The sequence below is a fragment of the Triplophysa rosa genome, linkage group LG5 (genome assembly GCF_024868665.1).
Source record: "Triplophysa rosa linkage group LG5, Trosa_1v2, whole genome shotgun sequence".
Taxonomy (NCBI): domain Eukaryota; kingdom Metazoa; phylum Chordata; class Actinopteri; order Cypriniformes; family Nemacheilidae; genus Triplophysa; species Triplophysa rosa.
Genome location: NC_079894.1, coordinates 23506502 through 23523295, shown reverse-complemented (window position 1 = coordinate 23523295; position 16794 = coordinate 23506502). Strand labels below are relative to the sequence as shown.

The following is a 16794-nucleotide window of genomic DNA, read 5'->3' as shown; positions in this document are numbered from 1 at the left end:
CAGACAAATAAATAAATAAATAAATGTAGAAATAAATAAATGTAAAAATAAATAAATGTAGGAATAAATACATATATACATGAATAAATGTGGAAATAAATAAATGTATAAATAAATAATGAAAAAATAAATAAGTGTGAAAAAATATATAATTACCCATAAATAAGGAAATAAAAGTATAAATACTCATTTATTTTTGCTTTTTTACATTTCTTCATGGATTTATTTTTCTATTTATTTATTTTTTATATTGTCACTTTTGGAATTCCATATTCTGCACGTGTAAACTGCAGAGAATAGAGGACGGCGTTTACTAGCAGAAAACCAGTTTGTGGTTGAAGAAACACTTATACTTTTTGGGAACAGTGTTAAACCTGCAATTTACTTTTTGACAACAGACATTAACATGTCATGGTTTTAAATAGTAGTACTTTAATTAGCAATACAAAATGATAAAATGATATAAATTAAATAAATAATTATAACATTCCTATGGCACAGCGCAATCGACGCGCTTTGAGTTTGATCCCTGCATGACGTGTCAGTGAGGTAACGAAGCTTCGTTTCCACAGGTCACGTGACAGACTCCTTTCAAGCAATGCTCCGGAACACTGTTTCGAAGCACTAGTGTGTCGAAAACTCGATACGTGTGTCGACACGGGGTGTCGAGCAACCCATCCCTAGTTACAATTGTTGTTGTTCATTCTCTCCTTTGCTTACTCCAGCTTTAATCCTCCTAGTAGGATATAGCCTTGTAAACTAACGGTACTGTTTAGCACAGTGGTTCTCAACTCTGGCCCGCGAGATCCATTTTCCTGCCGAGTTTAGCCCCAACTCTGATAAAACACATAAAGAAGCTAATCAGCGACTTGAGGAACAGACGCGCTCAACTTAATGTGGGGCTGATTGTTTGGCATATCGCATTAAAGTGCCGCGAAAGCGATTCAAATGCGTACGGAGCAATCTGCACTTGAATCGCTATTGCGGTACTTAAATGTCATGCACTGATAGATTGATTAGTTTGTTCAGGTGTTTTATATCAGAGTTGGGGCTAAACTCGGCAGAAAAATAGATCTCGCGGGCCAGAGTTGAGAACCACTGGTTTAGCGTGTTGACAAAATGTTTATACGCTCTTCTACTTGCAAGTGGCTTTGGATAAAGGCGTCTGCCAAATGAATAAGTGTATAATTCTTAAAGAAATGGATACTATGAAGTGCCTTGATGGCCGTAAGAGCAGGACGTAAAATAACGTATGCCGTAGAAGGACGTATAATCGATATATGTACTTTTACATGTAAAACGGGAACATGAAAGGTATATTCTTAAAGCAACTCATGTAAACACCTTAATCATAATATTGTCTTACTCAGAATAAGGCAAATAATTAGATTACTGATATCCATAGTCACTGAAGCAAGGCTAATTTCCAGGATTGTTTCCTAGAACGACTTTAACAGCTAATGGTTTAAACAAATGCTTTTATTACCATCTCAAGTGTCTAGCTTCATTTCATTGACTGCATCAGAACAACTGTGCAAAATATATTTGTTTTCCATTTCCCACACTGTGAATTAACAGCAACTGAGACATTCAAATAGTAACAACACTGTTCTTGGGAGCTGGTTTATATGGAAGCAAATTGGTTGCTATTTTCAATTTGAAATGCAATATGCAAAATGGCAATGCAGTATGTAAAATGACAATGCAATTGTGTACTTAAATATACATTTTAAATAACATATGTGCAACATTATAGAGGACGAAACCTGCAAAAACTATAAATAAATAAACACGGAAATAAATGCGTACGGAGATAAATACATAAATATGTGTATAAATACACATATTGCTGTTAAAATAAGTAAACAAATTATTAAATGTTTGAGAAGCTAAATAGTTCCGTATTAATTTTTTCCTCAACACAACATTACCCATAAATAAGGAAATAAAAGTATAAATACTCATTTATTTTTGCTTTTTTACATTTCTTCATGGATTTATTTTTGTATTTATTTATTTTTATATTGTCACTTTTGGAATTCCATAACAGATCGCATGTTAATGCCAAGTGTAAACGCACCCTAAGTGTCACGGTTTTCCTTAGTTTTGGTTTTGTCTTCTGTGCCTGATTATCTTATTAGTTAATTAGTCTCTCACCTGATTCTGTTTAAACTGATTATGTTCCCCTATGTATTTAAGCCTGTCTGTTCCTTTAGTTCATTTTCCGGTATTGTTCTTACATGTTTATGGATGTCTGTATGTGTCTGCTCCTGGTTTAGACTTGTTCAATTATTATTATTATTATTATTATTATTATTGTTGTATCTTTGGAATTCTACTTTGTCGTGTGATTGGATTATACAGCTTCCGTGACAATAAGAGACTTTCTTTTCACAAAACCAAAAGCGGATTGCAGCGTATATGCAGAATATTGCTCTTATGACTTTATGACTCTAGGTAATGCTTCCAAAGGATCACAGCAGAAAAATGTTTTATTGATCTTTTTAATGTGTACTGTGTCATTTGTTAGTTAAGATGAAACTGTTGTACTAATTTTGGGCCAATTAAACTAAGGATTGAGGGTGTATTACCTGTCCTGTTCGGTCAGGGGAGGGCGGGTTGTGCAATCAGCTAAACTTGCTTCTTTGCACAAACAACCTTCAGCTGGCTGCCATGTATAACTAAATCCTGAAGCCCACCTCACTGTATCTTAAGCATTTAAAAATTACAACACGACAGGGTAAACATACAATATTCAATTGTACAAAGGCTAAAAGCATTGGGTGGGGGGACTAGGATCCTGTTGCTCACTCAGTCTTACTTAGTTTAGTGCTGAATCTCTCCCCCACAAGGCGGTGGCATTACCAAACCACCACAGTTACTGATGAGACGAAACTTGTTGTTGGACTTATTATACAAAACATTAAATTGGTTCTTATTGACTTTAAATTGATACTTCAGAAGTGTGTGTATCGACACAAAAGTTGGAATGCACCATCATTGGCACATCTTGTTTACATTTATAGAAATTTGGTGACAGCGCCACCTAATGATCATAAGATATAAGCTATTTTATAGTGCTTTTAGCTATGGTTTTAAATTGTTTTGGAGCTGCTTTTCAAAAACTCATCATCAGAAATGTCCACATATGTTTCCCTTTGTGCCGTTGAAGGGCTTTGACCCTGCAATTGTTCTTTGCAGCTGTATTTTTCTTTAGTACTAGTGTTAAGATGATAATTTTTGTTACAGACTTAACATAACATAAGCCTTATTACATTGACAACATTTCTTTATTGAACACCTGGTAAGGTATTTATATCAAATCTATTTATTTATCCTTTGTGAGCAATGGTATCATGACCAAATGTACACCAATTAAGATAAAAAATAAAAGCATATGTTATATTTTACAAATAATAATAATACCTTTTATTTATAATGCACTTTTCTTAAACCCAGAGTGCTAGATCATATAAAATACAAAAATACATACATTACTAGAAATAAAGGGAAAAATAATAAAATAGAATAATAAGAGAACAACCAACAAGCAAAACAACAATTCCCAAGATAAGATTAATTGTAAAAAAATAGTCTACTTATGAAACTATACAGTTGAAACATGGAGTATAGCTGAGTATTACAGTTCAATTTATTGCAGTTATATTAGTGTCTTATGGTATGACTAAAGATATAAAGCATATTAGGCTGCTGACAGGTCTGAGGAAAGTACTCATAGTTCAGAATATCTGACTTGGAGGTTGGAGTTGAAATGATGACCTGAAATGGGCTGTATACAGAAAAACCCTGAGTCCAGTATCTTATCTCTTTAGTTACCACTGTGATTAGATTTTGGAACCCATTTAGAACACTGAGTTTGAAAGATCTTAGTCTAAAATGGGATGTTTTCTTAAAGAGTACATTCCTCAATATTTTTAAGGGCTTATTTTGGTTTATGGAGTGTCCGACAACAAGTTTATGTACAAACCCGATTCCAAAAAAGTTGGGACACTGTACAAATTGTGAATAAAAAAGGAATGCAATAATTTACGAATCTCATAAACTTATATTTTATTCACAATAGAATATAGATAACATATCAAATGTTGAAAGTGAGACATTTTGAAATGTCATGCCAAATATTGGCTCATTTTGGATTTCCATGAGAGCTACACATTCCAAAAAAGTTGGGACAGGTAGCAATAAGAGGCCGGAAAAGTTAAATGTACATATAAGGAACAGCTGGAGGACCAATTTGCAACTTATTAGGTCAATTGGCAATATGATTGGGTATAAAAAGAGCCTCTCAGAGTGGCAGTGTCTCTCAGAAGTCAAGATGGGCAGAGGATCACCAATTCCCCCAATGCTGCGGCGAAAAATAGTGGAGCAATATCAGAAAGGAGTTTCTCAGAGAAAAATTGCAAAGAGTTTGAAGTTATCATCATCTACAGTGCATAATATCATCCAAAGATTCAGAGAATCTGGAACAATCTCTGTGCGTAAGGGTCAAGGCCGGAAAACCATACTGGATGCCCGTGATCTTCGGGCCCTTAGACGGCACTGCATCACATACAGGAATGCTACTGTAATGGAAATCACAACATGGGCTCAGGAATACTTCCAGAAAACATTGTCGGTGAACACAATCCACCGTGCCATTCGCCGTTGCCGGCTAAAACTCTATAGGTCAAAAAAGAAGCCATATCTAAACATGATCCAGAAGCGCAGGCGTTTTCTCTGGGCCAAGGCTCATTTAAAATGGACTGTGGCAAAGTGGAAAACTGTTCTGTGGTCAGACGAATCAAAATTTGAAGTTCTTTTTGGAAAACTGGGACGCCATGTCATCCGGACTAAAGAGGACAAGGACAACCCAAGTTGTTATCAGCGCTCAGTTCAGAAGCCTGCATCTCTGATGGTATGGGGTTGCATGAGTGCGTGTGGCATGGGCAGCTTACACATCTGGAAAGGCACCATCAATGCTGAAAGGTATATCCAAGTTCTAGAACAACATATGCTCCCATCCAGACGTCGTCTCTTTCAGGGAAGACCTTGCATTTTCCAACATGACAATGCCAGACCACATACTGCATCAATTACAACATCATGGCTGCGTAGAAGAAGGATCCGGGTACTGAAATGGCCAGCCTGCAGTCCAGATCTTTCACCCATAGAAAACATTTGGCGCATCATAAAGAGGAAGATGCGACAAAGAAGACCTAAGACAGTCGAGCAACTAGAAGCCTGTATTAGACAAGAATGGGACAACATTCCTATTCCTAAACTTGAGCAACTTGTCTCCTCAGTCCCCAGACGTTTGCAGACTGTTATAAAAAGAAGAGGGGATGCCACACAGTGGTAAACATGGCCTTGTCCCAACTTTTTTGAGATGTGTTGATGCCATGAAATTTAAAATCAACTTATTTTTCCCTTAAAATGATACATTCTCTCAGTTTAAACATTTGATATGTCATCTATGTTGTATTCTGAATAAAATATTGAAATTTTAAAATTCCACATCATTGCATTCTGTTTTTATTCACAATTTGTACAGTGTCCCAACTTTTTTGGAATCGGTTTGTACATACATGATGTAAAAATACTATTATTTCGTAATAATAAGCAGTTTTTATTACCTTACTTCTTGACTGACTCTCAAATGATTCGTTCCGCGATTCATCTGTGTAATCTCCGCCTTTCCGCCAGCGTAGTCTGATCTGATTGGTCAGATAGTGTAGTCTGCTGTGATTGGTCAGATGGTCTAGTCTGCTGTGATTGGTCAAATGGTCTAGTCTGCTGTGATTGGTCAAACGCGTTCAGCATGTGTCGCAAATGGACCGCCTATCATTACTGCTGTATTACGGTTTGCAGGTGGTTGGATATTAACAGTGTATAGAGAGAGATGGCGTCGATTTTACCTTACCAGTTCGAGCCCGAGTCTGACGAATCATTCTTTAATCCTTATACAGATGCCAGTAAGAAAAAGGACTGTTTTAGACACTTCTCTTGTAACAGTTAGTTATCACGGCATACAGTGTACGGTGTTCGTATCTTCAGATGTTATTATAACTATAGTACACCACGCAGTTCTTGAAATAAAGACTTTGCGAGTTAATATGGTTGAACACTTACATTAGCGCAACGAGTTTATAGCTAACGTTAGGTAAACAAACAGTAACAACCCCAAAAATAACGGTAACGTTAGCTAAACACAGACATGAGATAACGTCACACAAATTTAATTTTAAGTAAAGACAAAAATAAAGAGTCACACTTACAGGTTGTGATTCGGTGGAGCTTACAGGTCCAAATAAAGTTGGTATTGCAACATCTTTTAAGGAAAGACGTTTAATGTATCCTGCAGTAAAGGCGCCAAGATTGATGAAGCAATCTTCGGTAAAATGACGCGCGCAAAGTAAAACGTTCGGTTTATACTCCTTTGGTGTCGTTTGAAAAATAAATAGTAACCATTTTTTCCTCAGAAGTTCTTCCTTTGGTAGTGAAAATAAGACTGACTTAGTTTCACTACATAGAACACAGCTTCTCTTAGACATGATGCACACGTCACGAACGAGCTAGTACAGTGTTTGGGGAGGAGAGAGTTAAGTTTTCGCAGTCAGTAGGCGGGGATTTTTCTAGTGACGTAGGTACATTGTGGTTAAAGATTCGGACAGGTCATGGCTTGTTCGCGTGATTCAGAGTCGATTACCTTTTTTATAAGCTAATAACTTTGTTATTCGTTCACCTTCGGATTTACAACTTGGCAGATTGCTTACATTCAAACACGGCAAAATTAAACACTTCATGAAATGTATTTTTTATGATCTCGAGGAATGTACTCTTTAATATTACCCTTGTGGAGCATCTTGGTTGCACCCTACTGGCCATAGCAGTAAATTAAACTCCACCTTTAAAAGTTTACATTGTTCATCAAAAACGAAAATTCATTACAATGGTCTGTATCATGAATTTGAAGAACCACCACCTGTAAACTTTTTATTAAACAAATGTTAGTGTTTTTAATGTTAGAAAACTGAAGTGTGGTAAATGGTGTTACAGTCAGAATGTTTACTAATGTGCAAAATGGGCTTTTTATCTTAATAAATATAACTTTCACTAATAAATAACTACACAATGAAAGGACAAATAAACAGGAGGATCTTTAATGGTGGAAGCATGTGGCCTGTGAGCGGCAGGCAACCCCACAGGTTTGCAGAAATGGTTTGACCCAATTCTTAGGCAGCCAATGATATTGACACGTTTAAACTGGAAACTGACGTCTGAATCACGCGTTGTTTACGTGTATTCTACGTGTACTTTATGTGTATTTAACACGTTAAGTACGTGTTAAATACACGTCAAGTACACGTTAATTTTTCACACGTAAACAACACGTTAAGTACACGTTAAATACACGTTAAGTACGTGTGAAATACACGTTGTTGACGTGTACTTAACGTGTTAAAATTCGCGCGTTTTTCACCCTCCTGGCTTTCCATAGACTTTAATACTGCGCAACATGTGCCTCACGGAGAGACACGTCTGACTTTAAAACTGCGTACCTCGCGCTGCACGGAGAGACACCTGGGACTTTCAAACTGCGCACCTCGTGCAGCACGGAGAGACAAGTGTGACTTTAAAACTGCTCATCTCGCATCCACGGAGAACCACGTCAGCATTTAAAACAGCGCAGCTCATGCTGCACGGAGAGACACATCTAAAACGGTCATTTTAAAAGGGAAGAAGACTCGCTTGATTTATAACTGCGCAGCTCGCAAGTGACGTCACAGACCAACTAATCGATAATGGAATTCGTTGACAACGAATTTCATTATCGATTATTGTCGATTTTATCGATTAGTTGTTGCAGCCCTAGTTTGTATACATATATACAGTTTTAAGATAATACAACATCAGATAACTTTACAAATACCATGAAAAATGTATATATAGATACATATATAGGCCTACAGAATAGCATAGATCCTTAACCATATTCCAAATATACTGTAACTGACACCTTTTAAAACAGCGCACAATCACCAGGATAATTACCAAAACTATATTTCATCACAACTGCAACATAATTCATTCAATGTATCCTCCTTATTTACTGCTATTTAACTCATTCACACACACACACTGAAATATGAATGTGCCAAACAACGAAAATGTCAAAAGCACAGTAAATACAACACGTGCTTGGGAGGTGAAACTATAAAAGGCCCTTAAACCCATAATAAAACAAGCCTGACATGGGTTCAATATGTAACATGGATAAAACATTTCTTTCAACTAATGAAATACATATCAAACTTATTTGTTCCGTCATTTTTACTCCTCAATGAATTAAAACACATTCTAGATTATGTGTATAGGCGTATTCTCAACTCCCTTACACTCTCTAACTTTACACTTTTATACATTCTCATCTGCATTATAACAATAAATGAACATTTCAAATGAAATATATTCATACCTGAGAATGACACAAAGACACTGAAGTTACGTCCTTTCGTAATTGCAGTCAGTTTATTACTGAATGCACCAACAAGCGGAAGTTAGTCCTTTGCGTTTTCCAAAAGCGCCTGATGCGCCATCTATTGGCGAGGCGGTGTAATGACCCATAATAACTGTTGAAATTAGACCAGTTCTTATTTCTTTCAAAAAAAAATGGGGGGTGTCAAATTTAACTTATAATAATGGCGTTTTCTCAACCCATTACATTTGGCTAGTGTGTCTAATAATATAAATATTTTATTTTATTGATGTTAATATTAATTTGTATTATTATTTTACTTTATATTAGTTCTATTAAATAAACGATTTGTTGAATTTTGTTGTATGTTCATTTTATTTATTGAATGGCTCCTGTAGCTCAGTCGCATGTAAACAAACTGTATGGTACATCTAGCGGTTGAGCTCGGTATCGGAGTCTAAATTCAAAATATTGGAGAGACAAGTTTAGCCAGGTAACGGTTCTTCTCGGTTTCTTTTGATTGTTATCAAAAATAATCTACAGGCACTCTATTGTTTGTTAATGTGTACCAGAAGTTCAGTTGGGGTCACAAAAATGTGCATGCACAGTAACGTTTGTTTATGTTGGTAAAGGGGTCATATGACATGGCTAAAACGAATATTATCATTTGTTTTAGATGTAAGGCAATGTGTATACACGATTTAAGGTTCAAAAGCGCTGTATTTTCCACATACCGTGCATGTTTGTATCTCCTGTTTGCCCCGCCTCTCTGAAACGCGCAGATTTTATATAAAGCTCATTGCTCAGAAAAGCGAGGTGTGCTATGATTGGCCAGTTAACCAGTGCGTAGTGATTGGTCGAATACTGCAAGAGTGTGACGGAAATGTGACGCCACTTTCCATATTTGGAACACCAGGTTCCAAAGCAATTGTACTGACAGGTACGCCCACCTTACTTGCGTATACATTTTGGCGGTCTTAGTCAACTCATACCACGAACTGATGTAGATTTGTGGGGGTGTGGTTACACGAGGCGTTTCAGGCAGGTCTGGGTGAGCATTCGCTTTTACATAGAATGCATTTTTTCTTCCGTCACTTTAATTTTTGCAATTTTATGTGTCTAATACATGCATGGGCAACTTATAACACACCAAACACACAGAAAAACACTTATTCGCGCCATATGACCCCTTTAAGATGAAACCGTCTATAACTTGGTCCATAAAGGAGTGACACAGAACAGATGTTCAATTTAAGAGACACTGAACGCATTACCTTTTCTGAAGGGCTTGTTTCGCGTTAGCTTAAGGGAATTACAGCAGCTGTTAAAAGTTTGATGTCTTTAAGTGGTGAATTAGCTAGGTCCAGCTAAAATAAACACATGTGATGTCAAAAGTGAAGTGATACTATCTAGGCAAACATGTTGTATAAACAGATAATTAAAACAGAAATATCTGGTTGTACAGTCATGTTGATCCTGTCATCCATTTGAACAAGTTGGGCAAACAGTATCTGAAGTCATTTGCCTACTGTATGGAAAGTGTGTATACACAGTGACAGGCAAAGCTTGTACGACACTTCAATAACATTGTACTGTCCTATAAATCAGCCTCGGTTGATTTATAAACTGTAAACACCACAAAGATGCCACCAGTGAGTTTATGTATTTGTACATCAAAGATAATAAATGTTCAAGTGTATTCAGTAAACACATACACATACAGTTTGGTGTGATGCTTGTAAAGGGAGTAAACGTACATAGTAGTGCGTTAACATTGTCACAACATGACACAATGTTAAGCCATCTGAAAACTTCCCTCCTCTAAGTATATTTGTTCTCAAAATTCACAGAAGTGTTGAACAACATTATTTCTGTTTTTCTACCTAAAGCTTTCTATTAGCTTTAGGTGTGATGTGGAACACTGTTTACTGTAATGTCTATCAATATTGTCATGCGAGTTAGCGTAAACTAACACAATTTTGTGTACTTAATAAGATCCTGTTTCCAGAATACATTAAATTTTTTTCATTACTAGTAGCAATACTATATAAGCCTTCACCTGTTTTAGAAAGGTTTTGTTCAAAGAGACCATACCTCCAGGTTTGTACGCATCATTACTTCCATTGTTACTTTTGTTTATCAAAGTACAACTCTTAAACTGAATTTTAATTCACCAGAAAGAAAGAAAATTATAGTTTCTCTCTTACAGCCATGGAGATGCGGTCATTTCTACTCTGCTTAGCGGTAACAGTAACTGGTAAGAAGAGTTTTGATGTAACATGCATATAAATATTGATATAGATGTATAATTTTAAACCTTGGATGTCCAAATTGGCTGTTTAAAAAAAAAAGGAAATAAACTGTACTTATTAAAAGATTAAATACTGTGTTGATAAGCACTTTTTAATACATTTTATTGGTAAGATATTTGCAAAACCCAGTGAAAAACACAAAAGGTGATTAATAATTATTTATCGTAAAAAATAAAAGTCACAAAATGTGGAGAGACGAGGTTCAGAGGGACAGCAGCGATATATATACAAGACATATTTAAATTACACGCAGGCTAAGTATTGCTGGTGGATTTTAAGTACATTGCAATTAATACTAAAATGTCTGTCTTAAAGTCACTATTGTCTAATTGTGCAACTAACTGTCCAGAGATAAAAAAAAATGTAAACATCCTAATAAAAATATACAAATATTAAAACGGTGTATAGTTATTTTATTATTAATGTTATTATTAAAATGACAAAACAATTACCTGAAAATATTATTATAATATTATATTATTATTTGATCCACCGGATCAAAGTCAGTGTGGTACCTTTTTAAAAAAAATTAAAGAACGTTTTTGTAAATAAAGATTACATTGTGCAAATTCACCTCACATGTAAAGAAATTACTTGATTGTTGTGTTTATTTGAAAGCACTTGAAATTTTTAGGTGTGTAGGGTATTTTCATTGTCAACATATGCAGGTTAACTACCAATACTGTGCTTTTGTTTAACTACAGCAGTCAAAGGATGCTCAACAGGGCGTGAATTCATCACTGCTTTTATGACAAACTACCAGTATGCCCAAAAAGGCAGTCCGACCCTCTCCATTACAGCACAAAATTCCCCCGCAACTGTAAAAGTGGAGGTGAAGGGTCTAGGTTATAGTGAAACCGTGAATATAGCACGAGGAGACACCAAATGGATAACGCTTCCAGCAAACACTGAGCTTGAAGGTGAAGGAGTCTTCCGCAAAGCTGTTTCAATCTCCTCTGATGCCGATATCTCTGTGGTGTCCTCTCACATAAAGGAATACACCGGAGACAGCAGTGTGATTTACCCCATAAACCAACTTGGCAGAAGTTACATCATTTTCACTCCAAACACAGGTCCATTAAAAAAGGAAGCTGCCATCATCAATGGCAAGGAGATGAACACAGTCACCATCATTTACAATTCTCTGAGAATTAGGCCAAAAACCATAAATTTGAATGCCTATGAGGTCTATGAGTTTCAAAGTCAGGAAACTTTGTCTGGAACAAAAATCACATCCACACTTCCGGTGGCTGTCCTGGCCGGACACGAGTGTGCCATGATCGTGGGCACCTGCGAGCATGTCTACGAGCAGCTGATCCCGATTGAGGCTCTCTCCAACACATACCTGGTGCCTCCGATGCATTATTTCCTCAGCAAGGACACCGCCCATGTGGTTGCTCCAGAGGACAACACAGTTGTGTCCATCTATAAGGACAGACACCCCAAAATAATAACAATGAATTCTGGAGATGTTTATGAAGTTCATATGAAAAGAACGGGTACAATCATTCAAAGTAACAACAAAATAATGGTTATTTATTTTAGTAGCAATTTTCCCTACGATGAGTATCTAACCAATGTTATTCCCACTTCTGAGATGTCAACATCATGGACCATTTATCCCCAAAATGGTTACGATAGCAATGCTGTAATTGTTGCTGAAGCAGCAGCACAACGCACTTTAAGCAGGTCACTGAGATGGAAAGATTTCCCTGGGGACAACAAATACATATGGAGTATCATGCCGATCGGCTCACAGAAAGGTCCCATAACCATATCTGGAAATTCACTTATGGCTGTATATGTTTATGGTGGAAAATTAAGGTGGGGATATGGTACAACAGGAGTGTGTAACACCGGTAAGATGCCATGTTGCACAATCATATATTCAGTTATTGTCTCCGCTGTAAAACTGATCAAAGACTTTCCTTTTTGTGTTTCCTAAGGTTCCACGTCAATTCCAGTTCCTCCAACAGACCCCTGTGACACTGTTAAGTGCCGTGAACGGGAGGAGTGTAGAAAGGGTGTCTGTGTTCCCGTCTCCTCTGCCACATGCCATGCGGTTGGCGATCCCCATTTCAAAACTTTTGATGGGAAGCTATTTGACTTTCAGGGAACTTGTTCTTACGTAATGGTGAACAATACAAAACCTCAAAAAGGCCTCACACCCTTCGCTGTATTAATAAAAAACAACCACAGGGGAAACAATAGGGTGGCGTATGTGAGAGTGGTTTCTGTCCTTGTGTATGGTCACACAGTGGTGGCAAGCAGCCAGAGAGGAGTAGTAGAGGTAAAAGCGCCTGTCAAATTTAATATATGAATGTCAATATTGACATCAAATATAGTTAATGTGCAGAAAACACTTTGAATATTCATATTTACAACCACTTTGTATAATAACAATAACTAACTCTCTTTATTCTTTGTTTCTGTTTCTCACAAGTTCAATGGTGAAAATACCTACTTGCCTTTGACTATCGAGGGTGGAAAAATCAAAGTTGAGCAAAGAGGCTGGGATGTCCTTATATCAACAGATTTTGGCTTACAAGTGAAATATGACTGGAATATGATGCTGTATATCACAGTTCCCAGCAGCTATTACCAGACTACAGGTGGACTTTGTGGGAATTATAACGGTGACCGCAGAGATGAATACAGTGATCCCAAAGGCATTGTGCTCTCCAGCGTCATTGAGTTTGCCAAGAGCTGGAAAGTTCCAGATAAAGATCTGTTTTGCAATGATGACTGTAATGGGCAGTGCCCAAGTTGCCCTTTAACCCTTCAAGAGCAGTACAAACAAGAGTCAAGCTGTGGTATCATGGCTAAAAAAGATGGGCCATTTGCTAGCTGTCACGCAACCGTAGAGCCCAACATATACATGGATAATTGTGTGTACGATGTGTGTATTAACAACGGTGCAAGACTCTTCCTCTGTAATGACATTCAGAGCTATGTTGGTGCTTGCATGTCAGCTGGAATCAAGATCACTGGAAACTGGAGGACGCTCTCCAATTGCCGTAAGTATATTTACTGCATACAAAAGTAAAGATTTACGTTAATAGTTACCAAATTCATGCCATATTGTATTCTATATGTATATATATATAATTATCTTCTTTATTTTCGTCAAAGCAATGAACTGTCCAGCCAACAGTCATTATGAGCCCTGTGGCACAGCCTGTGCTGCCTCTTGTGCAGATCGTGGTGCCCCAGAAAAATGCATGTTGCCATGTGTGGAGGGCTGCCAGTGCAACACAGGTTATGTACGCAGTGGAGATGAATGCACTCCTATAAAAAAGTGTGGCTGTACCTACAAAGACCGATATTATCCAGCCGACCAAATGTTTTGGGGGGACAAAAAATGCACAGAAAAATGTGTCTGCAATACAGCAACTGGAAAAGTTGAATGCAAAGTGACAAGCTGTAAGAAGTCAGAAATGTGTGACACGAGAAATGGAGTGAGAGATTGTTATCCAATGTCATACGGTACCTGCCAGGGTGCAGGTGATCCACACTACCGCACATTTGATGGTAAACCCTTTGACTTTCAAGGTACATGTACTTATTATTTCTCCAAGCTACTCAATACAGCTGACCCCTCATTGATACCATTTGAGGTGCTTGTCAAGAATGAGAACAGAGGAAGTAACAAGGCAGTTTCATTTACCAAGGCTGTAACAATAAGTGTCTATGGATACGCGATTGTCTTAAGTAAGGAAAGTCCTAGAAAAGTGAAGGTCAGTCCAATTTAATACTATTACATATATTACAATGAATAACTGCATATACACTGAGGCAAAATGGCCAATGTTTTTAACTGAAATGAATTTGTGTCTTAAAGGTCAATGATCTATATGTGAATTTGCCGTTTGAAAAAGATGGTCAGATCAACATATTCACCGCTGGGTATTTTGGAGTGGTAACCACCGACTTTGGTCTGACATTAAAATTCAACTGGGAAAGCCATGTAACACTCACTCTACCCAGCACTTATTCCAATGAAATAGGAGGACTTTGTGGCAACTGGAATGGAAACCTCAACGATGAATTCCGTACTACTGACAATACCCTTGCAGCAAACCCAACACTCTTTGGAACCAGTTGGAAAGTCAAAGATGACCCTGGATGCTCGGATGAATGTAAGGAGAAAATCTGTCCCAAATGTGACAACATTGAGAAAAACAAGGTGACTTTTACAAAGCCCTGTAGCATCATCACAGACAAAACAGGTCCATTTAAAGGCTGCCATGACAAAGTGAATCCCAGTCAGTTTTATGAGGATTGTGTGTATGATATGTGTATGTATGGTGGACATCCATCAGCACTCTGTAGTGTTCTCACTGCATACACAGCTGCTTGTCAAAATGCTCTTGGAAAAGTGGAATCTTGGAGAACCAACACTTTGTGCCGTTAGTATTCAGTCCAGTCGATTCTCTTTTAAATTTTAAATAATTCAACTCAAGATTCCTGATTGAAACAACATTTAGTAACAATATGATCTATCCACAGCTGCGTCCTGCAAGGCAAATAGCCACTATGAGGTGTGTGGAGTAGGATGTCCCCAGACCTGCCTTGGTCTCACTGAACCTAAGGGCTGTAAGGGGTCCCCTTGTGCTGAAGGATGTATATGTGACAAGGGCTTTGTTTTGAGTAATGGTGAATGTGTGTCCATGGCACAGTGCGGCTGTACTCACATGGGTCTGTACTATCAGCTGGGCCAAGAGTTCTTTCCTGAAGGCAAATGTAATCAGAGGTGCGTTTGCAAAGAAAACGGAAAAGTTCAGTGTGAGGACGCGTTTACCTGCAGACCAGGTGAGAAATGCCAGGTCCAGAATGGAGTTCAAGGCTGTTTTCCTGAGAGCAAAGCTGTGTGCTCAGTGGCAGGCTTTGGAATTTATCAGTCATTCGATGGAAAATCCTTTAGTGTTGAAGGTGACTGTGAGTACAGATTGGTAGAGACGATTCAGACAAAGGATAAGATAACCTCGTTCGGTGTGTTAGTGAAACAGCTGTCATCTGAAGAGGCAGGCATCACTCAAAGAGTCAAAATACAAGTAGACCAATACACAATTACTTTGCTGCCCGGACAGGTCTGGGATATACAGGTAATGTATAAAACTGACCATAGCTTTTAAAGGTAAATGTTTAAATGTTGTCATAAATGTTTTATTGGCGTTTTTTCTTTGCAGGTGGATAACACTAAAACAAATCTCCCTGTAACTTTAAATGAAGGACTGGTGCAAGTTTATCAAAGCGGTCTTTTCATTGTTGTGGAAACAAACTTTGGATTGAAAGTTACATATGACACAGTCTCCATGGCCACTGTTGAGATCCCATCCACTTTTAAAAGTGCAGTCACTGGTCTCTGCGGAAACTACAATGGAAACAAAGCAGACGATTTTCTCCTGCCTGATGGTATTCAGACATCTTCTGTGGTATACTTTGCTGATAGCTGGGTTTCCCCGTCAGATAGAATAATATGCAAAACAGCTTGTGGATCCAAATGTGTAAATCCTGACAAAGACGCACAAATACAGGCAGAGAATGCTTGCACTATTCTAACATCAGAGAAGGGTCCATTTTCTAACTGTTACGACAAAGTTCCACCCCAGATATTCTTTGACGAATGCGTCAAAGATGTGGCAGCACAGCCAAAGGATCAGAACGTTCTGTGTAGTCACATACAACGATATGTGGCCAGCTGTCAGGAGACTGGAACATCAATTGACACCTGGAGGAATAGCACCTTCTGTCGTGAGTGCATCATACAACCAAATATACTTTTATATTTGTTGGGTCTAAAGATGTGCTTAAGTTGTCTGTCTCTAAAACACTCTTGTACTTTTACAGCTTTTAAGTGTTTTGAGAACAGTCACTTTGAGATGTGTGCTGACACCTGCTCCTCCACCTGTGCCAGCCTTACTGAATCACAGAAATGCCCGCCGTGTCATGAAGGATGTCAGTGTGATGATGGCTTGGTGTTTGACGGAGGTGAATGTAAAGCTT

The 16794-nt window shown here is 37.7% G+C and overlaps 1 protein-coding gene across 1 annotated transcript in view; it reads left to right on the top strand.

Moving 5' to 3' along the window:
• The first annotated feature begins 10520 nt into the window (after positions 1 to 10520).
• Positions 10521 to 16794, top strand: part of si:dkey-65b12.6 (IgGFc-binding protein) — a 54703-nt gene continuing 48429 nt past the window's right edge. The window contains exons 1-10 of the mRNA XM_057334678.1: positions 10521 to 10576; positions 10686 to 10733; positions 11493 to 12647; positions 12735 to 13078; positions 13232 to 13805; positions 13921 to 14525; positions 14630 to 15197; positions 15298 to 15893; positions 15978 to 16542; positions 16639 to 16790. Of these exons, the coding sequence (XP_057190661.1) occupies positions 10688 to 10733; positions 11493 to 12647; positions 12735 to 13078; positions 13232 to 13805; positions 13921 to 14525; positions 14630 to 15197; positions 15298 to 15893; positions 15978 to 16542; positions 16639 to 16790 (4605 nt within the window). The 5' untranslated portion in view covers positions 10521 to 10576; positions 10686 to 10687. The remainder of the gene's footprint in view (positions 10577 to 10685; positions 10734 to 11492; positions 12648 to 12734; positions 13079 to 13231; positions 13806 to 13920; positions 14526 to 14629; positions 15198 to 15297; positions 15894 to 15977; positions 16543 to 16638; positions 16791 to 16794) is intronic.